The following is a 22,533-nucleotide window of genomic DNA, read 5'->3' as shown; positions in this document are numbered from 1 at the left end:
AAGCTTTAGCGAAAGGCTTGTTTGGGCGGGCGCGGCATCGGTTTGCTTTGTACCAAAACCCTTGCCCCTTGAACCGAATACAGCATTTAACTTGCCTCGTCCACAACAACTTCAAATTCTCCTTCTTCCGACTAGCCCGTTCCTAGGTTTCCTCTCATCTAGCTCTGCTTTTATTTTATCATATTCTAGTCATGTCTCTGTGTGGCACTTCAAAAAACGGTGCTTCGTTTGGACGTTCAAAACCGGTATGTTCGACTTGGCTGTTTAACGCGGCGGGGTTACGCTACTTGTGTTTACATGAAGCTGACTTGGGGCGTTTGGGTGGTTTTGTAGCTTCAACGCAAGGTGCGAGGCGATGGGCTGGGTTTATCTCTGAGATACGTAGTGGCTGAACGGTTGTGATAGGTGGTTGTATGTGGGGATGGAGCCTGCGGTACGTGTTCAACTCAGCGCCATGGAGTTGCAGGTTTTCTCAACGGAACACCGTGATTTATAGGCAAAACGTCCCTGTTGAACGTGTTTACTCGAGGGTTCTTCACGCAAGTCTAGTGAGTCCCCGTTTCTATCAGGAGTCGTATGGAGCAGCGGTCTCATGAACATACATAACATCTGATAGTGAACCAACAGTATTCGAGAACTACGTTCACGACTTGATGGTCGATGACCAGTTGGTGGAGCTGAGTTTATGGGACACTGCAGGTGCGTTGCTGTTGCCCGTTGGTTTCGTGGCGGGCTGGTTAGCTTGCTGCATAGCTAACTGCACTCCTACCCCCTTGCTTCACGGTCGTTTATATTGCCCGTTCCTCGATAAACTAACGCGAAACAACAGGCCAGGAAGAATTCGACCGACTACGCTCACTATCCTACGCCGAAACACATGTGGTCATGATTTGCTTCTCGGTGGACAATCCGACATCATTAGAGAACGTTGAATCCAAGTGGCTAGACGAGATTCTTGAATATTGTCCAGGGGTTAAGGTGAGCCTGTGGTTCTTTACCTATATACGCCACTCCCTTTCTCCTCCTTCGTGGATATCGGCTGACGCGAGATGGAATTCTACAAGCTTGTTCTAGTTGGTCCGTCTCATTCTCTCAAGTTACACTTTTCTGCACTCCGCTCAAGGCTGACTGTCTGACTGGCACACACCCCTCCTCGCCTCCGCTGCATTACGTTCTGCAATATCAAGCTCTGAAATGTGACCTTCGAGAAGACAAGGCGGTGAAGGAACGGTTACAGCGGTATGGATCGCATACAGTGCAGTATGAAGAGGGGCTCGCTGTTGCGCGGCGGATACGAGCATCACGGTATCTAGGTACGTTATCCTATTCTCGTCAACACTCCTGTTTAGTTCCCTTACTCTTTACCCCCTTCCTTTTTCGTTCCCGTACTGCAGAATGCAGCTCCAAGCATAACCGCGGCGTCTCAGAAGTCTTCCACGAAGCAGCGCGCGTGTCATTAGGAACCCGACCGAGAGGACGCAGCTCGTCGTGTTTGATAATGTGAAAAATCCTTTTCTTCGCGCATTCCATTTCGTTGTCTAGGGTATCGGCCCTTCCGAGCGCTCGAGACGTTGTCATAACATGCACCTCATATTTCAAACGAATACCAATCAGCCAGTCCAACACTTGATACCCGCCATCTCCACCCGACCCCGACCAGGCTGAACGGTTTCAACTGTTCAGCGGCATCATCATATCATCGCCGCCGCCGCCCTTTCCTTGATCAAAACCTTGAACTTCCAACTACGACCGCACCGCACAATTTCAAGAATGCACGCACCCCTGACACCAGGGCCCGCGTGACCCCCTCCTCTCGCTCTTCAATTCACCCATCTTGCATCGCACAGCCTTCATCCAACAGCCACCATCATTAGGCCCACCACTCGCTCACGCACAACCTGCCTGTACAATTATCGTCCGCATTGCAAACTGTTAACCTACCGGCCTTAGCATTGCATCATCTGTCTTTTTCGCTTCATTTTCCCCTTTTCTCTGTCTCTCTCTTTCCTCTATATTTTTTGCTGCTATTTGACTAGTCTCCCTGCGCGTGTAATCTACAATGACCCATTACTACAGTACCTCTAGATCTATCTTTCTTTGAACCCTCTCGTGTCGAAGCTGCTCCATATGCATATGTGCAATCCTCGATCGATACCAGACCTCGTCCTAATACATATCCCTGCTGCTATTTGCAAAAAATATGGGGTATTGTGAATTCCGTTGGGTGGAAGAAGCAGAGGCACATGTCGGCAGTGTCGGAGAGGCAAAGCGTCCAGTCGCCGGCGAGATCGCAGTAGTCGACACTCCAGCCTGCGTGTTATAAATAATGTGCATGGAAGTCCTGCAAATATGCAATGGAAGTGCCCTTGGCGGGTACTTAATGGGGGTGGGCTCAAGGTCCAAAGACCGGGGACTGCCAGGCGGAACTAGCCCTCGTTCAAGGCATGCACACCCTCGTTGAGAACTTTAATCCCCAAGGACGTCTCGAATCCCTACAAAGTGACGTGTTAATTATGGATAAGAAGCCGGACAGCAAGAACGAGAACTCACTGTCGATTATATTCAAATACGCCGTCGTCGCAGGACTATCTGGGTATTCGTCCAAGAAGCTAACCCCATAATCCGCACTCTTCCCAATCCTCGGATCGAGAGGGACAGACCCCAAAAACTCAATCCCCGTCTCCTCCGCAAGCCTCTTCCCACCCCCAGTCGAAGGCTTGAAGATCTGTGACTCGGTTTTACAGCTGGGGCACACGAACCCAGCCATGTTCTCCACGAGGCCAATGATCCTAATCCCAACCTTCCTGCAGAAATCGATTTCACGCCGGACGTCTTGGAGGGCCACTTCCTGTGGTGTGGTGATCACCACTGCGCCATCAATCCCACTCTCTTTGAGGTACTGCACGATGCTGAGGTGCTCATCCGAGGTGCCGGGTGGAGTATCGACGAGGAGGTAGTCGAGCTCACCCCAGTCGACGTCTTTGAGGAATTGGGAGATGAGTCCATTCTTCTTGGGGCCGCGCCACATGACGGCGTCTTTGGCGGAGGGGAGCATGAAGCCGACGGACATGACGCCAAAGTTGTCCTGGACGTAGACGGGTGACCAGCCGGAAGAGGAGGAGTGGACTTGTTCCGAGGCGATACCGAGGATAGTGGGTATGGAGGGTCCGCAGATGTCTACATCCATGATTCCTGTCTAATCACAACGTTTAAATTTTCACCATTGGGGTTGAATGGGTATGTGATATGCGTACCTGGGTATCTTCGTCAGCAGCAAAAGCCCACCCGAGTTGGGCTGTAAACGTTGATTTGCCCACTCCTCCCTTTCCAGAGAGGATCAAGATCTTCCTCTTCACTGTGGACATTCGTTCACGGATGAAAGGTAGGGAAGGGTCTGGTCCCTTGGTTGCGCCTGATGCGCAGATTTCTTGGTTCGCACATCCGTTGCAGGCATCCGACTTGCCTGCTTGTTCTGACTCTGTTCCCTGGTGGATTGTCAGTACAGGCGCGACATAAACTTGACTCGAGCTCAACGTACTGGACAGTGCTCAGGAGCGTTCGAGGGGATAGATTTTGGGTCTATAGCGTCTTGAGATTGCTGTACTTCGCCCATGGTGGTGGTGGTAGGTTTTCAAGCAGCGATCAGCAGCAGCTTTGTGGGGGATTAGCAAGCGGAATCTTATCTCTGGTTGATAAGCTGGGTCTTGGTATTTTGATTAGATCAAGGCTGTGCCTTGTCTCCGATGCATCCGGTTGACTTGAAGCAACCCAGCAGAAGAGGATTGTATTTTTTTCTTTAGAAAGGAGAAACAGGAGGGTATCCTACAAATTGCTAACATCGAACCTGCGAAGGTGGGGCTTCGTCCATAGAATAACATATTGTAAACTATATATATATATGAAACTGAATAACCCTGTGATGAAGTGGAAGAGAATGAAATATTCGACGGGAAGGAGGAAACGAGCGTTGGAAGACTTGAAGCTTGACGAGGCGGATTCGAGGCTTGAAAAAAACATACTGTTACACGAGAATTTAACTTTGAGAAAAATGGAATGGGCACAAAAAAGCTAGGAGATTGCGGAAACGAGAGACAAGCGCAGGGAAGCAGTTATACGAATCGGGTAAGTTGGCGAAGCCATTGTCAAGCAGAGGGACGGTATGTAGGAAGAAGGAACGGTCAGCAGTGGCGTAGAGTTAGATCGAGTAGTTAGCACAGCAGCAAAGGAGTGGATTCTTCTCAACGACAACGCTCGTTATCATGTTCGTTGGCGGATGGGAGAGGCGTAGCCATTGGGTGACCCGTAGAAGGAACCTTGGTTATCCAGCGGTGGTCGTCCATCGTGTGCGTTTGGCGTCCTGTTCCCTGCAACCGAAGACGGTCTAGACGAATTCATGCTATGGTTGTTGCCTGCTATCGGTCGAGGTGCAGCGATGCTCAGCTGCGACGGTTGTAGCTGCTGCACATTCGGATTCCACTGCTCCCCACCATTCCCCACACCCATCGGTGGCTGCCGTGACATAGACTGCAGATTTTGCATGTTGGCGTGTGGTATTGACGGTGAGTGGGAGGGTGGCTGCTGCTGCTGTTGGTGTTGCGGGTGCTGCTGATGTTGTTGGTGCTGGTGCTGCTGTTGGTGTTGTTGTTGCGGCTGCTGCTGGTAGTAGTCGTTCGGGTTCGGATTCTGGTGGTTGGAATCGTGTCCGTGTTGCGACAGATTGGGACTCGGCCTCCCAGATCGCTCAGAGGCAGACATGCCAATCGGTGGTGGCCTTTCCATCGTCGGTGAGTTCAGGGGCTGCTGATACCTCGGTTGACCATTACTGCCTCCACTCGGCCCGTTGAATGGCGTCCCAGGTGTTGGTCTTCCTCCTCCCTTGATGCGCATATACGCGTCACACTTCTTCAAGAACTCCTTCGATGGCAGCTCCATCGCATTGGCAAAGTACTCCTGGTCCTGTAGCACTGGAAGGAACTCCTCGGGAACAAGGAAGAACTCGTCTTGATTCTCGAGAAGAGCCGTCACGACTTTGAGCGCGCCAAACGTTTCGTCTCGAAGGGCGTCCCGTCCACGAGCATAGAGAATACTGGGACAGATAACGGTAGCAAGGTTAGGCAGGTCCATCTTGCTGCCCACTTCGACGTCCATGTGTGCAAAGGAAGCGACCCATTTCAAGAACACGAACAGCACTTCCATGGTATCTCGGTGACTCCTGGGCAAAAGTAACGAAATGAGGTGCAGGTAGCGCTTGCGATCTTCGTCTGACGGTAGGTCTGGAAGAGGGTAAAGATTAGTTCAGACTGCACGCTGTAACAAAACGACATACTCTGACTTTGAGATGCAATAAATAACCGGTGCAGTTTGAAGGTTAACAGAGGGTCGGGGAGATCTCGCAGGAACTTCTTGAGGAGAGCGGCCAATTGAACGGGATTGTCTTGTGTGAGATCGACGGATGCAGGATCCCTGTCAATCGCATCCTTCAGGTCATTCAACCGACGGATGTTGCCGTTCTTCCTGAAGATACCCTCTATTGAGAGATCTAAAGAGCATGATCAGCCGTTGCGGTCGTCGAGACATAAAGCGTTCAGCGACTTACCCATCGTCCGCATCGCAGAAATAACATCATCCACAAAACTCGGCACCCTCATCGTCACACCCCTACTAGCACCCAACATCGAATCCGCACCCTCCCTCTCGACAAGCAACTCCAACGGCACCCCAAACACACCCTTCTTCTTCAACGCCTTCTTACTATCCCCCTTATTAAACAACTTGTTCCAAAACCCACTCTTCTTCATCTCTACCATCTCCAAAATCTCATCCAGATCAAAGGTATCTTTTAACGGACTGCGAGAGAGCTGGAGGACCGCAAAGTGTTTGACGATGGCGAGCTCGAGAGGGGAGAGTTCGGCGATGAAGGGTGTAGAGCTTTCGCGTGGAAGGGAGCGGTGTTGCTCGCGTGCTTGCGCTTCTTCCATGAGTTGTGGGATATCGGCGAGGGTAATACCATCATCTAATGACTTCTGGTGACGTTGATGGTTGGAGTGTTGATATGAGGTATGGGACGGTGGGGAGGGGTATTGTGAGTGCTGAGAGTGCGGGTATGGAGAGTACTGAGGGTGCGAAGAGGGTGTCTGCGATTGCGAGTGGTATGACGATGTTGAGGATTGTGTGTGGGGGTAGGATTGGTAGGAGTCATGACTGTGGCTGTAGTCTCCAGGACCGCCAGCAGGTGAACTGGGCATGCTGTCGTACCCCGATCTCTGGCCCTGATCCATTCCAGCGCCTCTTGGATCCAGTAGCTTGCCCGGATGCGCACGAGGCGTCATTTGCTGTTGCTGTTGCTGCTGTTGCTGCTGTTGGAATTGTTGCACCTGTGCAGCCTGTTGCTGAGATGGTAATGGCGGGCGGTACGGAGTAGAAGGGTATGATGTCGATGAAGGACCTGGACTTGAATAGCCAGACGAAGTAGGCGCAGCTGAGGACGGTGCTTGCTGCCCGGGTGTACCATCTTGGTAATACCTCTGACTCTCCGCTGAATCCGGTGTCTTCCCCGTTGGACTCTCCACAACTGTCGATCTCTTGGGTAACCTCGCCGTGGCGGATAACTTGCGATCCAAATAATATGTGTACAAGTCTCGACCCTGTCCTGCCTGCTGGCCTCCTTGTTGGCCTGGGGGTTGCACCTGCTGTTGATCGAAGGTCGTAGTGGCAGGTGACGCTGGCACGACACCCTGCTTCTTCAATAGGAGATACAACCGCCGGAGGGCTACATTCAACAAGAATGCATACTGCTCCAAACGCTGTACAGCCTGAAATCCCGATTTGCACCCTGGGTGGGCATGTTCCGTACACAGGATCACTGTTGGGACTTCGCCGAATGAAGGTGTTTCCTTCATGCTTGCAGGGTCATAGACGAACTGGTGAACGTTCGCTGGTGGTCGACGTTGGGTAGAGGGTTTCGACGAAGAAGACGATGATGAAGGTTGTTGCTGCTGCTGGGGTTGGAGGGAATTCGATCCGGCCCCTTCTTTCTCGTCTCCGCTTTTAGATGACGAAGGGTTGGGAGCCTGTATCTCCTTCGGGACAGGCACCGCAGCAACCTTTCCGCACTGTGCGCATTGAACGCAATTCGAATGCCATCGCTGGTACGTCCCTAACCTGACACAGTCCTCCTCCACGGTTTGATTACATTTGACACACAAATCCGATGGTGGGTTGGTGGCCCGGGTGGATGGCCCAGAGCCCCCAGAGGACGACGATGACGCGGCGACCAGAGAGAAAGGCGAGTCTCCAGCATTCTCCGGAGCAAGACTCCTAAACCCATAGGTGACGCATTGAGTTCCGTAATTACCATGGTTCGGATTGGGTTGCATAACTTCTCCATTCGGGCCTCTGATCATGCGCCGCGCAGCGGGATTGGCCCCTTGCACCGCCAAAAGATGGAGTTTGTCGAGGAACGAAGACATGGCCTCCCTTGCGCTATAGTCGCGTTCTAGCTTCAAGGCTCCCGTGAGTGCAATTCGAATTAGGATCTTGAGGTAATGTGCGAGTCCCGTCACCAAGGCAAGGAGTTCCTGAGTCATCCCCATCCGTCTAGCTCCAGTCTCTTGGGTATGCGAAAGTAACGTGAAGAGTTCGACCGTCTTGCGACAAAGCATGCGTGCTTCGCGGACATGGGACATGCCTGGAAGCCATTTGTGGATGACACACAGGGCACAAAGTTTCCCATTAACGAGAGTTTAAAAAAACACGGGGAGTGAAAAGACCTGCCTTTGACGTTGAGAAGGGCGAACTGGTATTCGAGATCATCGATTGTGGCGAAGAGAACTTCTACATGGACGATGAACTTTTCTGCCATCCTGATCGCATCAAGGTATTGGCCATTGCTGACCTGCCGCAGCATATCGGATATACAGGCTGCACTTGACTCTTCGAAAGCGGAGAGAACCCTGGGCGTGGGTTGAGTGTCAGGGTACGGGAAACTGTCGAGACGGCTGGATGAGAACGCACGTCCATATCCGATAAACCTGTTGCTCCATTCGTGTCTGCTTTTCTCTAAGCGATGCAGGAGTTTCGCGCGCCTCTTCCTCGAGATAGAGGGGTTCTGGTGGGTCACCGCCTTCTTCTGATGTAATGCTTGTTGGTCTCCGCGAAGCTACTTTGACATTCCAGAACTAGCCAGGACGTTAAGAATCGCAGGGAAGACCTATCTATAGCTTCGGAACACACCTTGTTGATCATATAACACTCTGGATGCCAACATTCGTCCCTCGAATTCCGATTGATCTCCACAAACTGTTTGAGAATGGCGCTGTTGCATCCGGCGCACTTGGTGGCAAATCGGGTCGAATAGTGAAAATGACAATAAACATCGTTGTCGTGTTCATAGTATGAATCCTGAGGGCCGAAGAGGGTAGAGCAGAGCGAGCAGGTAAAGTGTTCCACATGAAACTTCTTGTCTGTATAGATAGGTCGGCATCACCATCATCGTCATCAGTGAGCAACGATCAAGAGTGAGAGGGGCGCAGCGGCACCCAGAAGCGAACGACTACTCACTGCAAGCCGTGATATAGCTGCCCCGGAGGGCCATTCCACACTTTGCACATATCAGATTTAACCGCTTGAAATAATCGCGTTCACAGAGAGGGGACTGTTTTCCATCCGGTCCATCTATCGGGAAGAATTTGGAGGCAACGACATCTCCGCAGTCCTAAAAATACACAAGATACAAGTCGGTTAAATGGAAGGCGACGCATTTGTCCAGAAACGGCGCTACTCACAAGACATTTGAAGCAATTAAGATGGAATACCGTCTGCAATGCTCTCACAAATGGGCCCTGCATCGGTTTTCCGCATGCTGAACAGATACTACAGTCATGAAAATGTAATAATGAGCCTTCTCAACGCACGAGGACAACGGCAGATAGGCCAGATTGTGGTTGAACGTACGTGGTCGCCAACTGGTGATTGTTATTTGATGACTGCCCTCCCGACCCTCCTCCCGCTTCTGAATGTCCGGAAGCTGATTTGGATTTGGACGTTGCGGTAGGAGCTCCTGATGTACTGGATGCATTCGGGCTTGGAGGGCGGCTCGGAAATGGACGTATAGAATTTGGAGGATTTGAATGGGAGAGATCTTCGCTCCTTGCATACTGCTGTCCTCCTGATGGACCTCCTACGGGTTGTGCGGGCTGCCTGTGGTGGTCGTGGGCTCTGTCTGACGGGGTATCATATGTCGAGGCCCTGGCTGGTCGTTGTTGTTGATGTTCATGGATGCTGTCCTGGGGAAGGCCTTGGGGTTGGTGGTGGTGTTTGGAAGAGGCCGTTGAAGACGACATTATTGATGGATCGCAAGGAGTGAGCAGAAGCCCATAGCCCTGTTTCGCTGAGGGGTTGAGGAAGTTGGCTGCTGCCTGTTGAATTGATGAATTTCGGGGGAAATGTTGAGGATTAAGCAGGGGACCGGGACTATCAATTCAAATCGTGTTTTGGGCTTGTGTGTTGTGGAGGCGGCGGTCTGAGTTTGCTTTGGTCCCTCACATCACCTGATCACGGAAGTCACGGGGTCCGGCGGCGGCATGATCCCCTTGGCGCCCGATTCCCGCCACGCGGTTCCTGACACTTTGCCTCCGCTCTGCCGAGTCCATTACGACCCCCACTTCATTTATTGACTTCTGCCGACCAGACGCGTACAGGAGACGCCTCCTTCCAAACAAAGCCTATAAAAGAGGCAACTGTCCTCCTGCTCATCCACAAAATGTCTAAACCCCGCCGTCAGCGACCACGCACAACCAACTTCCATTTTCGAGCCGGTGGAACCCCGTCTCGTCTCCTGTGGTTTGGCCTTGGGGCCATATTTGCCGGCTGGTGGTCGTCACCACCCACAACGGACTTCCATTTTCGAGACGGTGGAAACCCTTCTCGTCTCCTGTGGTTTGCCCTTGGGGCCATATCTGCCAGCTGGTGGTCGTCACGACGCACAACCAACATCCATTTTCGAGCGGGTGGAGCCCCTTCTCGTCTCCTGTGGTTTGGCCTTGGGGCCATATTTGCCAGCTGGTGGTCGTCGGATAATGAACCCACCTTCTCGCTCAAGTGTCAGTTCAACGTTGATTGAGATTTGACGGCGTGGAATGACCTTGCCATCAATAGACTCCCGGACCCAGACGTATTATGTGGGCCCCACCCCTTCAACTTAGGAGGACCATGTCTTAGGGTCTGAACGAGGTATGTTATCAGCGTTTCCTGTCGATTTTGTTGCTTGAACACGTCCGTAGAAACACAAAATATTACTCGGAGCACGAAGCAAAAACGATTAGCTTGACGCGTCGCATGCTGCATTCATTATACTTTCAACTCCTCGGCCCTGTCCTCAAATCCCTCTTGTGAAGTAGCGCTTTCCTGCATAGCCATGTTGCTCTGACTGCTGTCTCCTTTGTTATTAGCAGGCGCATGCGTTGCAATTTCATCCTGACACTATGACTTTCAGCCCGAGTTTCCGGTCTCGTTAAGGCTTCGATGTGGCCGGGCGAACGCAAAAGGTTTCGAGGCTCGGAATAGCTACATCGTTTGCTTCGTTGGAGTTCAATCTGCGTTCCGACGTCTGTGTCGTCATAGCATGCTCGACCAGTACTCTCCGCATGTTCTGCGAAGACCAGCAGTTCTTGGGTCTATCTTGGCCATTTGTCAGTCGACGAAACGGCTCATGTATTCTTCCAATGTATTTTACTGTGACGTTTGCTTTGCGTTTTCTCGATCGTTCGCCTGCCAAGCCGCCGCTTGAAAACTTTGGACATGCCCGTTTGTTCAACCACGTCCGAACTTCCGGACCTTTCAGGACCTATCCCCGGTTTTGAGGAACGGCAGATCGTTCGTGGCGAAACCGACAATGCTCTGTGAGTCGGTCAACTCCATATGTAACTGACAAAGGAACTTGACTCGGTCGTTTTTAGATTTGCGCGAGGTAACCGGACTGCCAGAGAATTCATTTTGTGTCCAGAATTCAACTGCGCGGTGAATACGTTCAAGGGCTCGCTTCTCCTGCTTCTCTCAGTTATCTCAAATGTGCTCCACTCATTTGGCAAGGCCAGATGATCATCGTGGGCGGTGCCTTGTAGCTTTGGAGGATGTCGAAGCACCAAAATCGATCAAGAAGCGGGGGCAGCACTGGTACCAGGCTATACACCCAGACCCATACTTCTCGCTTACGGTTTCGTCCGAGTTGCTTTCTGGCAGATGACATTTTCCGAGGACACCAATGTTACTTTGACCGACCATCTGACTAAAGAGATACTCGAGGTCACCTCCAATCCATGCTGGCGGCATTTCGGTGCGCCTTCGTCTACCAGCTGGGAAAATCGGTGTCAGTTCCTCTTTCAGGTTCCAACGGAATTAATTTTAACAGCGCCCATATTGGCATGAATACAGTATTTGTCACCTTCTCTGCCGTTATAATTGAGCCATCTCCAGCCCTCTGACTTCGAAATCAAAAGATGGAATGATGAACTTCTTCCAAACAGATGCGCCCGCCCGGAATATACAATAAGTAGGAGTGTACATGGTAGATATTTATATGGGGAAGAGTCTGCAATGTGCAAGGCACCGCTGACCACTATAATCCCCCGGACGGGTTCACGGTTCTGTGGCGCCTAACCATTGTTCAGCTTCCGACCTTGCAGCTGCTATTTCGAAGGATGAACTTGAATTTGGCTCCACTGAACGTCGCTCTTCAGCCCTCAAGCCTCCAAGTCCAAGGTTAGTGAGATATCTATTCGATCTTACACTCGATATCTGGGGAACTGATGCTCTCACACAAGGATCAAACCCAAACGTCCTGTTTCGGCGACAGCAGGATCCGGCAGTGAGTAAAGCAAATTCCGTATTCATCCAGTTAAGACACCGACTGCGCGGTCTCTAATTACACTACTAGTGCATCATCGAGTGCAACGCCCTTGGCAGCTTAATCGATGTTAGTACTTGATCACACATCCGGAAGGTCCGACCAATAGCTGACATCTTTATGGCAGTCGTGCAATTCCACCCTCTGCGTATGCACTCGGGAAACTGGAGACAAGCTACAGGGGTGCGCCTGGTGCCATCAGGACGTACCTGGAGGTTGTGGTGTACCGTTAGTTATACACGAAGCTTGGAACAGCGCTATCTCGGGTACGTACTCGCCCCTTCACCCGTTACTTCATTGGCTGTAGCTCCCACCGCATTCATACTCTTCAGACTTTAACGCCATATGCGCCACGCCTCTCGCGCCCCCTCGCGAAATAACATTTACAACCCCTCCGTTCGAACTTCCCGCGACGAAGCCACCTCGTACAACGAGTCTTGAGAACTGGGGTATTATTACCTTGCCGCACCCTCCATGCACCAGGGGGCTCGGCCGTGTCGTTCTCCCGAATTCAAGCACGATGATCAGTCCAACCACCACGATGGCCACAATGGACCCAACAGGGACGACAACTTTGCAGACTCCACGCCCGACGACGTCGACTGAAGGGCCTCCTTCCCCTATCACGACACCGAGAGGGAACTTGCCTACGGAGACGCCTATGCTACCGGGTCTTCCGACTCCTCAACCTCAACCTCAGCCCCAGCCCCAGCCTCATCGGCCAAAAACAAATATTGTGCAAACGCCAAGTAGTCGTGCCGGTGGAAATCCTCCAGCGAGTACGTCAGGTAGCTCTGATGACTCTGAGGTGCCTGCTTCTCCTACTATTGGTGGGGCCGTTGAGTCTCCCTCTGATGACGACGCACCCCTCGCACCTGGTGACGTTACCCCTTCTGCCACATTAGCGTTACCAAGTCAGAGTAGGGGACGCGAGGAGGAATCAGAAACGCCGACAGGTGGAGGACCTGACGAGACACCTGAGGCGGATACCGGAGAGTCATCATCACGTCCCCTTTGCTCTCACATAGATGACGTTCTCCTTGGCGTCTCAGCTGCTGTAGTTGGTGCTGTCCTCGTATTTCGAGCTGTGATGTGAGCATCTGCCATGGTGTGTGTTACAGTCTACGAAAGCCCAAATAGTCCTTGGTGACTCTTGTGCATTTGAGAATCGACAAAACGGCTAATATATTCTTCCATGCCATATCCTTGTATTAAATATGACACTTTTCCCGTCGACACACTCGATCACTTAAACCTGTCCGAACTTCCGGGGCATTTGATTGTTCAAACCTGTGCTTCAAACTCAGCTTTGAGGATCTGGAACCGTTTACAATGCAATTAGAACTGACGATAATAGTGGATCGCAACAAGTGAGACCCTTGACTCCGTTCTGGAGAGGGAACTTGACACCATTATTTATAGCTTCTTACGGATTTATGGGTCTGCCGGAGAAGGTGACAGGTGTACCAAAATAGACGTCCATTGCCGCGCGAAGACTGGTCGCTCTTGCTTCTGAAGGTTATACCAGGTGTGTCCTATTCATTTGACGGGGTCATATGGACATCGTGGGTGGCCTCTTTCAGCTTCGAGGCGCATCGGAACACTGACCTTCGTTCTCAGGCTGTTGGTACTGGAGACCCTATAAGAAAGCGGCAGCGGTACCAATTCCAGCTGATTATACTCCCAGGACCATACTCTCGCTATACCTCTTGCATTTACTCCCTCTACTACAATGAAATTTGCCGAGAACGCCAAAATCACCTCAAACCTGCAGCCAGAAGACTTGGAAAGGACCACGCAATGGATACTCGAGGTCTGTTGATTGTGTATCCGATACTTCGTCATACTGAGTCGTACTTTCTTTGATTCTCCAGATGATGAGTCTTTACGAGGACCAGAGACCTGATATCGTGGACAAGTGCGACGAGGACGAGGAAGACGGACGTCTTGAGATTCCTGGGTTTTCACCCATTTCGGGCAAAGAAACATTGAAAGCACACTATGCATGGCTTTTCAAGGGAGTAGAGCGGACTAGTTCCAAGTCAGTACTCGCCTATCCTGGGTATTATTCTAACACTGATGTAATGTTTTCTTCAGTGTGCAAAGTGGTAAGACCACGAGTAAGTTGTCGAGCCATAAAACTCAACATTCGCCTCCTCAAGGTAGCAACAATCCTCCCCGATCAAATCCACCTCGTCCTCAAGGCTACATTTTCCAACAAGCACAGGACTAGCGAGCCAACGTACGACGTGTTCCTGGGAAAAGATCTCAAGGTGCGTGCCCTCCGCTCGTTTCAGGGTTCACGTACTATTCATTGACATTCCTTCTATGCCAGCCTTCAAAGGTCAAGTATATGAAGCTTACCGGAGATGTCTTGTTGGATGTGCATAGCACTCTGAGCCTCAGTGCTGGGGCTTCATCCCGGGCCTTGTTAACATCAACTGATAGTAACTACACCTCTGTCTGACCCAATTCATATCAAGTGCCGTAGGGACACGATTCGTCATCGACATCATCCGAGTCTGTGTTTCACTCCTAAGTTCTAACCGTTACATTCTGCGCCTGACTGTGATTGTTTTCTCGTGATTTTTTTGTGAATGAAGTAAGTCTTTTGCCTGACTTTCTCTCGATGCTCGTGGTTGAGGGGTTGGCTTAAGGGGAAAGGCATAAGCGCCCATCCCCCCAAAGGTATCTAAAGCCCCTATCTCACCATTTGATGTGATCAATCATGGACGTCGGACGTTGGGCGGTCCACGCGGTCAAAATTGAGCGTTGACGGTATCATGGGCATCGCAAATTCGTCCTCAACCATGACTGTTCGCCCGACGCAAGCGTACTCTAGATCTGTCCTCTGAACAAGTCGACGTAGCCTTTGGATGGTCCTTACAAGCTGCTCCTCCCGACGATGAGACATGGTACCTACCTGGCGCTTGTCGCATGGATAGTTTCAGGCTGCGGTGTGTAGACATATATTCAAGGCAGGCTCTACCTGGGTCCGTATTCTGACACCTTGGCTGGACGACAGGAACAGGAAATGTCGTGGCGGCAGAGAAAGTCAGCCATCTTCATCCCAAGCTGATACAGGCTGTTACTCGGCAGTTGAGTGACGTATGTCCTACGAGACACTGGACTTGCTGGTTCGTACTAACGTGCAGACAGTGCACGGAACAATGTGCAGCTATCGGTGAAGCAGTTCAGGTCTGATTAGTGACCACCCTTGATTGGAATAACGAGCTCAAACGTCTCTCACCAGATATGCGATACGACTAATTGTTTGTGCACGCCTCCATACGCCGAAAGCCTGCAGCTTTGCGCCATGTGCCAAAGTCAGGGGTGTAACGAGCGGCAATATGACGTTTGGGACAAAGTCATCGACTGTGAGTTAACTGGACTTTCCCCTACTCCTCCCCCTTCCCCTGACCGGTCGTACAGTATTCAACGGAATTTGCGCTGCACCTCCTACATCACCCATCGCTTTTACGACGCCAACTGCAACTACCGACCCAATACCACTGATTACAAAACCCACCTCTGAAAACGACTCGACCCCGGTTGTCGTACTGGATGACGATTATATCCTCGTTGGTTCCTGCTCCAGAGGACTGGGACAGGTGGTTCTCCCCAGTCGCCTACCTCAACCAACCACTTGGGATGGTGATGCTACATCAGTCCCGACGCCGTCCAGGGGGTTGGGCAGGATAGAGCTACCCGCTGAGGAGCCTCAGATTTCGATTATCACCGTCGAAGAGCCCTATTCGAACCCTGCTTTAGTCACCGATGCATCCGCAGTTCAAGACGACAAGGATGTCATCCAGTCCCCGCCTACTCCTGCACCCGCTCCGACCCCTCACCATACCCATTCCGACGAACCTTCCAGGACTGGAGGACCAAACCAATTATCTCTAGGACCGACAGGAAGGCCCATTGCTCAACCGGTAGCAGGCAATGCCGGTCCATCAGAAAGCTCGAATTCAAGCGCACTACACACGCCATCCCAGGCCGTCGTCATCTCTACACTTTTTTCTCTACTAGGGGCATCTGTGTCAGTCTCCCTCTTCCAATGGCATTCGTAATCTCCAGGCGCCCATGCTACCTGTTAAGTACTCTTGCTTCGAATGGTATGCGTATGAGATAAGTCAACAGCCCTTCTCGCTTCTCGGTCCGTTCTAACACAACTTTGGACTCGACCGTCTCGAGCCACCAACCTCTAAATCGATACCATGGCAGACTTCTTTTGAAACGGATACGAGCTGCCCGGGGCTTATGGCATGAGAACACATGATAAGTACACTTAAAGGTATTTGGGGAAGGACCTACCATGTGCAAAGAACCGCGGACGGGACCCTTCTGTGGTTCCGAGCCTTTGCCGCAGTTGCTCGCTCCTGGTTGCACCCATCACTCACTAGCCTAACAGAGCACTGATGATGAACTTGGTTCTGTTAAGCGCCATCCTTCCTGTGGCTTCAAGTTCCCAAACACGAGGTCAGTACAGTGTCTCCTCGATAGCTCACCGCACCGCTGGGAGACTAATGATCTCCATTTCTTCAAGGAACAAAACCCCATTTTCTGTTTGAACGTCAATCACAGGTGGCGAGTGAAACAAAATTTTGTAGATGGACATACACCACGGGCAACGACTGAAGTCACTCGTACGCCTTCCCCTGCTATAACGTTGCGAGAGATCTCGCCGACGGGAACACTGGTGTCACCGGGAATGCCAAATGCCCGTCCTCCGCCTTCGCCCCCAGAATCAGATACCTTAGACCCTACGAGCGTTGTTGGCGGAAGTCCCCCAGCGGGAACTTTAGGTGGCTAGTCTGATGTGCCTGTGCCACCTACCGGTGGAGGCGCCGAACCTCCCTCTGATGGCGGCGTGCCCCTAGCACCTGGTGGTGGTAAAGTGCAGAAACCGAGAAGGCTCCTGACAAGTGGACCAGAGAACCATTCGTCTAGTTTTCTTCGTTCTCACAGTAGTGATGTCCTCCGCGGTGTCTCAGTTGCTGTGCTCGTACTTGGAGCTGTGATGTGAGCAGTCAGCCTTAATTTCTGAGCATGTGCTTTCAAGAGACGTCGCCGCGTAGGTTTCTGAAGCACTGTACGAATACTTGATATGTTATCATACTTTGAAACGTTGCAGTGGCACTCTGGTCTCGACTGAGGGCGCATCGACTGGGCCACCCTGTAGTAAGCGCTTTCTTGACATTATCATGGAAGGAGACACTAACAAGGTGACTCGACTCCCTTTTCCGAAGCTCGGGCGACTGCGTTAAGCGCCCAGCGCCCATCGATTCACGGCATTTCTTGGATGCTTGGGACAATGTCACCTCACTTCCACATGTACTGTGTATTCGGGAGACGATAGCGCTGATGATTGTCTGGTTGTCGGCTGTCGTTACTAGCGGGAGATAATCATTCGGTCATATCAAGCCAGGGGAAGATATAAATCATCTCGATGACGGTCATGATTGACAATTGCTCAACGCCACAACCCACTTTTCACGTTAGACTCTTCTCCATACCATTCGTATGAGGACCATAACACTGGAAGCGACGCTGTTGCTTGCCATTCCATTGGTTATGGCTACACCCATAAACCTCGCCGCACGTCAAGAGGTACGTTGTGTATCATTCGCGGTGCGCAGGACCGTGATCTGCCAGCAGAGTCACTGACTGAACGCTTCTCCCTAAATCCAGTGCTCTGAATCGTGCTTTACGATGCGGCAAATAGCAGAGGTAAGACTTTCCCCTGTACCACCGAGGCAATCACATCTTAGAACCTATGAAACGGAAAACGTCCCAGATTTGCCCGTCTTGTCTCTGCACATCTTTTTCCGTACAAACTTTGGAAACATGCGTGAAGTGTTCCACTGAAGGCTTAGACTGTGACGGCGACGGGAAGCTCTTGATCCAGGCCTGGAACGAGGCCATAGATGGTAGTCCCGCCTTCCTACTCTTTGCCAGCACTCTAACGACGTTGCTTCTCCCAGTCTTCAATAGTATTTGCTCCAACCCTAATATCAACTCGCCATTATCGTTTACGGTTCCAGAACTAGAACCACCTTCCACCACCCTGGCTGCTACCTATTCTGCTTCAACCACGACCAACGTTGATGCCTATGGTGCTGCAACTGCAGCACCACCGTCAGTATTTACCTCGGCGGCGGGTGTGAATTCAGATGACGATGACATTCACCCTGCCGATGAAGATGTCGCTGATGAGTGCTCATTGGAACTCAAGGAGATATTGCAACCCGCCCCTCGGGAACCATCGCCTGGCTCGGGGACAACTCTGCCACCCTCGAGAGGAGCTGGTCGAGTGATTTTACCCACCTCATCTACGACTCCAGGTCCTGCGCAGACACCTGCACGCGCCCTACTCACGGTCACCTTCATCACAGACGGAGCACCTCCAACGACGGGTTCTGCCTCTCGCAGCTCCGGCACCCCTCAGGCCCAAGCCACGGTGGTAACGGGGGACGAACCAGAGACGGTGGCAGACTCGGATACGACGTACACGCCCACACTTAGGCTGACGCCGACTCCGGCTTCCATGGTCGTGGTGTCCACGATCACATCCTCCGGGCTCACAAGTACAGTGCTGACAACGATCGTTCGGACACTACCTGCGGATCCCGGTTCTGGTGAAATGGTGCAAATTGCGAGCAGCCGGGTCGAGAGGCCCCTGCGACCTAATACGCGCCCCGCCGTAGCAGAGACCCCGATGGAAGATAGCGCTATCAGTCAACGCAGATCTGGATCTTCTGCGACGTCAGCGTCTGTTCCAACAGCCGGAACAAAACTGGACTCGGACGAGTCGGATGCGTCCAGGGGAAGATATAGTATTTCGAGGATATCAAGTCCTGTGGCCGTTGCATTTTTGTTTATCATTTTACACGCACTTTCATGAGACAGACTTTGGTATGGGTAGAGACTGATATGTACAGTATAGTACTTCTTAGGTTGACACGAAGGGAAATTCAAAGAAGTTCTGAAATCCATCAATACCCAAGTCTTGGCTAAAAGACGCGGGCGCTTAAACAACCATCGATCGCCTTCTTTGCGTACTTTCACAGGAGATTTAGGTCGACGACAGGAGGCAGGATAACCGACGGGTACACGCGTACGATGGCCATTTAGATCCGTGGCGTATGTTGTCACACCTTTGTATTGAATGATCTGTGAAACTGTGAACCGGTGCAAAGTTCCATTGGCCTCCACTGAGGGTGTATCTATCGCTAAGTAGCCGCATGGCATACGGTACTTTCATGATGGTATCACACGAGATACTAACATGGTTACTTCATCACCGTTTCTGAAGCTCCCGTCACTGAGTTAAGTGCCCGTCACATGTCTTGGACTCTTGGGAAAACGTCACTTCGCCCTCACAGCATTATTCCGGAGATGATAGCGTTGAAGATGGTTTGAATATCGGACACCGTTTCTAGCTAGTACTTAACCATTCGGTTACAGTATGAAGCCAAATATATATCATTTCGGTGGCGCGCTTATGGTTATTTCAACGCCACAGCCCACGTTTCAGGTTCTCCCCTTTGCTTTGACGATGAGGCCTGGAGTACGAGAGCTTGTGCTATTGCTTACTGTCTCATTGGTTATGGGGAAGTCAAAAGACTCTGTTGCACGTCAAGAGGTACGTTACAAATTCGCTTGCCTTGTACACGCAGCACGTTACTGAAGGTTTCTTGGCCAAACCCAGTGCACACCAGGATCTTGCAAGCTTTGCGATACGAAAGTTGGCAGAGGTAAGGCTTCTCCCTGCATCTTTGCGATATTCACATCCGTTAACGTATGCAACGGAACCTAACCCTCAGATGTGCACAACTTCAACATGTCTCTGCAGCAATTTGGCTGCATGGAGCCTGGAGACCTGCGCGAGGTGCTCCACACAGAGCCTCGACTGTAGCGACGACACAGAGTTACTGTTGCAAGCTTGGAACGAGTCCATCGACGGTAAAACTCCATTGCTCCTGCCCCTCTTTCCAGCGAACTGACAACGTGCTCGCCACTTCCACTGCCAGCCTTGGACTTGTCATCAATCGTATTTGCAGTTCCAGAGCCAGCACCTTCCCCCACCATCGTTTCTCCCCTTCTTTCCTTGACCTTGACCAACGTTGACGCCTCTTACGAGCCGACGCCAACTTCAGCATTTGTCTCGATGGCAGAGGAGCACTCCGACGAGGACGATATTCCATCTATCGCTGAAAACGACGCCGATGGGTGCTTGCTGGAGCTCAATGAGGTGGCATACCCTAGCCCTCCGGCAATGTGGCTGGACCCGAAGACAATCCCGATCGATCCATTGCCCTCGAGAGGGCCCGGTCGAGTGGTCTTACCCGCCCCCGTCCCAACTCTAGATACTGACGTAATACCTGTACGCGCCCCTCCACTCACAGATATCGTCCCCAGTGACGAAGCACATCCAATAAGGAGTCCGGACTCGCCCAGCCCTCAGGGTACCACTCATGCTCAACACATGACAGTTCCGAAGGACCAGCAACTTGAAGAGGAAGCTGCAGTAGACTCGGACGTAACGCACACCCTCACACCCCTGAGGTTGACGCCGACTCCGACTTCCGTTATGGTTGTACTCTCCACGCTCGCTTCCTCTGGGTTCACAAGTACAGTCGTGACGACAATCACTCAGACACTACCTGCTGTTCCTGAGTTTGGTGGAATGAAACCGATTGCGGGCAGCCGCGGTGAGCGTCCTCTCGCCGAAGCCACTCCCGAAGAGAACACTACGACGAGTCAGCGGAGGATTACATCTCCTGGTACATCGATGTCCGGGGCTACATTTGTACCAACGGACGGAGCAGAAGTAGAGTTAGACGACTCGGATGCGTCCAACGAAGGATACACTGTCTCGCGGGTATCGACATCGATTTCTGTAGCTGCTGTACTTTCGCTAGTCCTTCTACATGCATTTTCATGAAACGGAACCTGGTATGAGCAGAGATCTAGACGTTCAGATATATAGACTCGAGTGACGATTTTCGGAAATTTAAAAGGTATCTTGGAATCCCCAACGGCCCAGCCCCAGGTCGACGACTTCCAAGTTGGGTTCCTGAATGCGGGCGCTTAAATCATAGCCTAGGGGTCCATAATATGAAGCACAATCATTTGGCTTACAAAACTTATTCAATGGACTTTCAGATAGCCCCCGCAAGTCCGTCCTTGTAACGCGTTGTGGAGTGATTAAGCGCCCATCAGATTGGAACATCTTCCAAAAGTCGGATGACAGGGAGAAGTAGAAAAGCGCCTGGATAGAGTCGTACTATGCAATAATTTATGCTACACGTATGCAATGTCGTCGAAAAGAGGTGGGGTGGTGGATCTTTCACTCGGGCAGGCAGACATGATCATTTCATGTGTTCAGGGCCCTGGAACCTTTGCTGTGGTTGGCGGTCGCGCTCTCGCTCTGCACGATGTTCAGCGAGTTTCTGGAACCACATTAATAACCTGTGGAAATGGAATACAGGGATGGTTAGAACGTACTTGCTTCAAGGCCTGAGTTGCCGCGAGCACTCCATCCAGGGTTGTCTCAGTGATCTCTACCATCTGAGCAGTATGGTTCAGTGGAATCTATATGAATGGAGATGACATGCACGAACCTGGCTCGCAATCTTGTCGCGGTCCCACTCGGCTTCGTAATGTGTTATCCCTGTAGTGGAGGGGGTGTTGGAAGCGTTCTGAAGCCCTTGGACAGGAGTCATGGTAGACGGCGGGGCCACCACAGGTCTTCGACAATGCCCCCATCGGTCACCATTGTGTTCGCGGTATTCCTTCCTGAACCAGCACCAGCTGGCGAAGCCGGCACCAAGACCAAACCAGAGGAGGCGGGAGGGACCCATTCTGCAGCGTCGAGGATAAAAGTGGGAAGGGTGAGGTCGACCGTGGAAATGGGTGTGATACTCGGGAGTTTGCATTGAGCGAACCAGGAAGAGCACTGCTGCATTTATAGGTCAGCTTGCAGTTGGCCATCTCTAGGACGCGTCTCGTCGGCAAGTGCACAGTGGGGCAGTCGGAACGGAAGAGAGTAGCAATCTGCTCGGCTTGGACTGCGCCGGAACATATGAGGCGGCCGAGACTGCGGAGAAAAATCAAGTAAAAACCAGAATCCAGTCTAGGAACGTTGAGTGCAGAGAGACGAGCTGAGGTTTGCCCTTTCGAGTGCATTGGAGTGAACTAGCTTTGAGTACAGCTCTGCTGGAACCAACCTTAGCGGTGGAGATGGTTGCAGAAGAACTGCGTACAGCACCAGCCGGCCGGAGGACGTCGTCATCAGACGGCATCCGAGTCAGGAATATCCGCGCTGCTCGGGCTTACCCGATTGAGGATCAATAACCCCTGAAACTTTGTCCGACGCGACACTGCCCGAGGGTGAGTGTCAGTCAGCTCATGCACGTGCGGAAAGAGAAGTGAGAGATTGACTCAGAAATGGCGTACTTGGACGCCCAGATGATAACGATGAAGATCACGGGAGATACCTCCGCTTTCCTCGCGAAATGCGAGGCTCTCGCTGACCCATTCCCTTGAAGCCATGTCGGATCCGCGAAGTCTCGACGAATGGCTCGTCCGATCCTGTCACAGCCGTCGGTTCCCTCGTATAGTTC

The 22,533-nt window shown here is 51.7% G+C and overlaps 11 protein-coding genes across 11 annotated transcripts; 8 read left to right on the top strand and 3 right to left on the bottom strand.

Annotated features, from left to right (window-relative positions):
• Positions 1–191: 191 nt before the first annotated feature.
• CC1G_05682 (GTP-binding protein Rho3) lies at positions 192–1,736 on the top strand (the record flags this gene model as incomplete). The annotated part of the gene is made up of 9 exons (XM_001831559.2): positions 192–245; positions 334–345; positions 406–433; positions 497–548; positions 617–699; positions 830–978; positions 1,065–1,077; positions 1,188–1,313; positions 1,395–1,736. 9 exons carry the CDS (start codon positions 192–194, stop codon positions 1,502–1,504), a joined length of 627 nt encoding a protein of 208 aa, XP_001831611.2. The 3' UTR covers positions 1,505–1,736.
• A 730-nt stretch (positions 1,737–2,466) lies between these two features.
• Positions 2,467–3,632, bottom strand: CC1G_05681 (cytosolic Fe-S cluster assembling factor NBP35; the record flags this gene model as incomplete). The annotated part of the gene is made up of 4 exons (XM_001831558.2): positions 3,539–3,632; positions 3,255–3,485; positions 2,551–3,196; positions 2,467–2,492 (listed from the first exon to the last, which is right to left on the bottom strand). Exons 1-4 carry the CDS (start codon positions 3,611–3,613, stop codon positions 2,467–2,469), a joined length of 978 nt encoding a protein of 325 aa, XP_001831610.1. The 5' UTR covers positions 3,614–3,632.
• Positions 3,633–4,257: 625 nt separating this feature from the next.
• CC1G_05680 (rho GTPase activator) lies at positions 4,258–9,154 on the bottom strand (the record flags this gene model as incomplete). Its single annotated transcript, XM_001831557.2, has 10 exons — positions 4,258–5,273; positions 5,327–5,527; positions 5,597–7,482; positions 7,770–7,833; positions 7,895–7,932; positions 8,014–8,177; positions 8,233–8,462; positions 8,560–8,713; positions 8,784–8,860; positions 8,953–9,154. The coding sequence occupies 10 exons, from the start codon at positions 9,152–9,154 to the stop codon at positions 4,258–4,260; spliced, it is 4,032 nt and encodes a 1,343-aa protein (XP_001831609.2).
• A 606-nt stretch (positions 9,155–9,760) lies between these two features.
• Positions 9,761–10,477, top strand: CC1G_14876 (hypothetical protein; the record flags this gene model as incomplete). The annotated part of the gene is made up of 2 exons (XM_002910853.1): positions 9,761–10,100; positions 10,449–10,477. 2 exons carry the CDS (start codon positions 9,761–9,763, stop codon positions 10,475–10,477), a joined length of 369 nt encoding a protein of 122 aa, XP_002910899.1.
• A 320-nt stretch (positions 10,478–10,797) lies between these two features.
• Positions 10,798–12,998, top strand: CC1G_14875 (hypothetical protein; the record flags this gene model as incomplete). The annotated part of the gene is made up of 7 exons (XM_002910852.1): positions 10,798–10,898; positions 11,121–11,365; positions 11,602–11,757; positions 11,820–11,863; positions 11,933–11,971; positions 12,084–12,168; positions 12,235–12,998. The coding sequence occupies 7 exons, from the start codon at positions 10,798–10,800 to the stop codon at positions 12,996–12,998; spliced, it is 1,434 nt and encodes a 477-aa protein (XP_002910898.1).
• A 636-nt stretch (positions 12,999–13,634) lies between these two features.
• Positions 13,635–14,369, top strand: CC1G_05677 (hypothetical protein; the record flags this gene model as incomplete). The annotated part of the gene is made up of 4 exons (XM_001831554.2): positions 13,635–13,715; positions 13,777–14,010; positions 14,065–14,175; positions 14,238–14,369. 4 exons carry the CDS (start codon positions 13,635–13,637, stop codon positions 14,367–14,369), a joined length of 558 nt encoding a protein of 185 aa, XP_001831606.2.
• A 343-nt stretch (positions 14,370–14,712) lies between these two features.
• On the top strand, positions 14,713–15,975 carry CC1G_05676 (hypothetical protein; the record flags this gene model as incomplete). The annotated part of the gene is made up of 6 exons (XM_001831553.2): positions 14,713–14,718; positions 14,772–14,859; positions 14,928–15,010; positions 15,062–15,100; positions 15,156–15,279; positions 15,335–15,975. The coding sequence occupies 6 exons, from the start codon at positions 14,713–14,715 to the stop codon at positions 15,973–15,975; spliced, it is 981 nt and encodes a 326-aa protein (XP_001831605.2).
• A 351-nt stretch (positions 15,976–16,326) lies between these two features.
• Positions 16,327–17,311, top strand: CC1G_05675 (hypothetical protein; the record flags this gene model as incomplete). Its single annotated transcript, XM_001831552.1, has 6 exons — positions 16,327–16,384; positions 16,516–16,679; positions 16,719–16,927; positions 16,984–16,997; positions 17,040–17,086; positions 17,174–17,311. 6 exons carry the CDS (start codon positions 16,327–16,329, stop codon positions 17,309–17,311), a joined length of 630 nt encoding a protein of 209 aa, XP_001831604.1.
• A 168-nt stretch (positions 17,312–17,479) lies between these two features.
• Positions 17,480–18,809, top strand: CC1G_05674 (hypothetical protein; the record flags this gene model as incomplete). The annotated part of the gene is made up of 2 exons (XM_001831551.2): positions 17,480–17,515; positions 17,763–18,809. 2 exons carry the CDS (start codon positions 17,480–17,482, stop codon positions 18,807–18,809), a joined length of 1,083 nt encoding a protein of 360 aa, XP_001831603.2.
• Positions 18,810–19,463: 654 nt separating this feature from the next.
• CC1G_05673 (hypothetical protein) lies at positions 19,464–20,852 on the top strand (the record flags this gene model as incomplete). The annotated part of the gene is made up of 4 exons (XM_001831550.2): positions 19,464–19,550; positions 19,627–19,662; positions 19,732–19,870; positions 19,939–20,852. 4 exons carry the CDS (start codon positions 19,464–19,466, stop codon positions 20,850–20,852), a joined length of 1,176 nt encoding a protein of 391 aa, XP_001831602.2.
• A 432-nt stretch (positions 20,853–21,284) lies between these two features.
• Positions 21,285–21,771, bottom strand: CC1G_05672 (hypothetical protein; the record flags this gene model as incomplete). Its single annotated transcript, XM_001831549.2, has 3 exons — positions 21,285–21,338; positions 21,416–21,478; positions 21,532–21,771. 3 exons carry the CDS (start codon positions 21,769–21,771, stop codon positions 21,285–21,287), a joined length of 357 nt encoding a protein of 118 aa, XP_001831601.2.
• Positions 21,772–22,533: the final 762 nt, after the last annotated feature.

The sequence above is a fragment of the Coprinopsis cinerea genome, assembly GCF_000182895.1.
Source record: "Coprinopsis cinerea okayama7#130 chromosome 7 map unlocalized cont3.7, whole genome shotgun sequence".
Taxonomy (NCBI): Eukaryota; Fungi; Basidiomycota; class Agaricomycetes; order Agaricales; family Psathyrellaceae; genus Coprinopsis; species Coprinopsis cinerea.
This window is presented reverse-complemented; position numbering and strand designations above follow the sequence as displayed.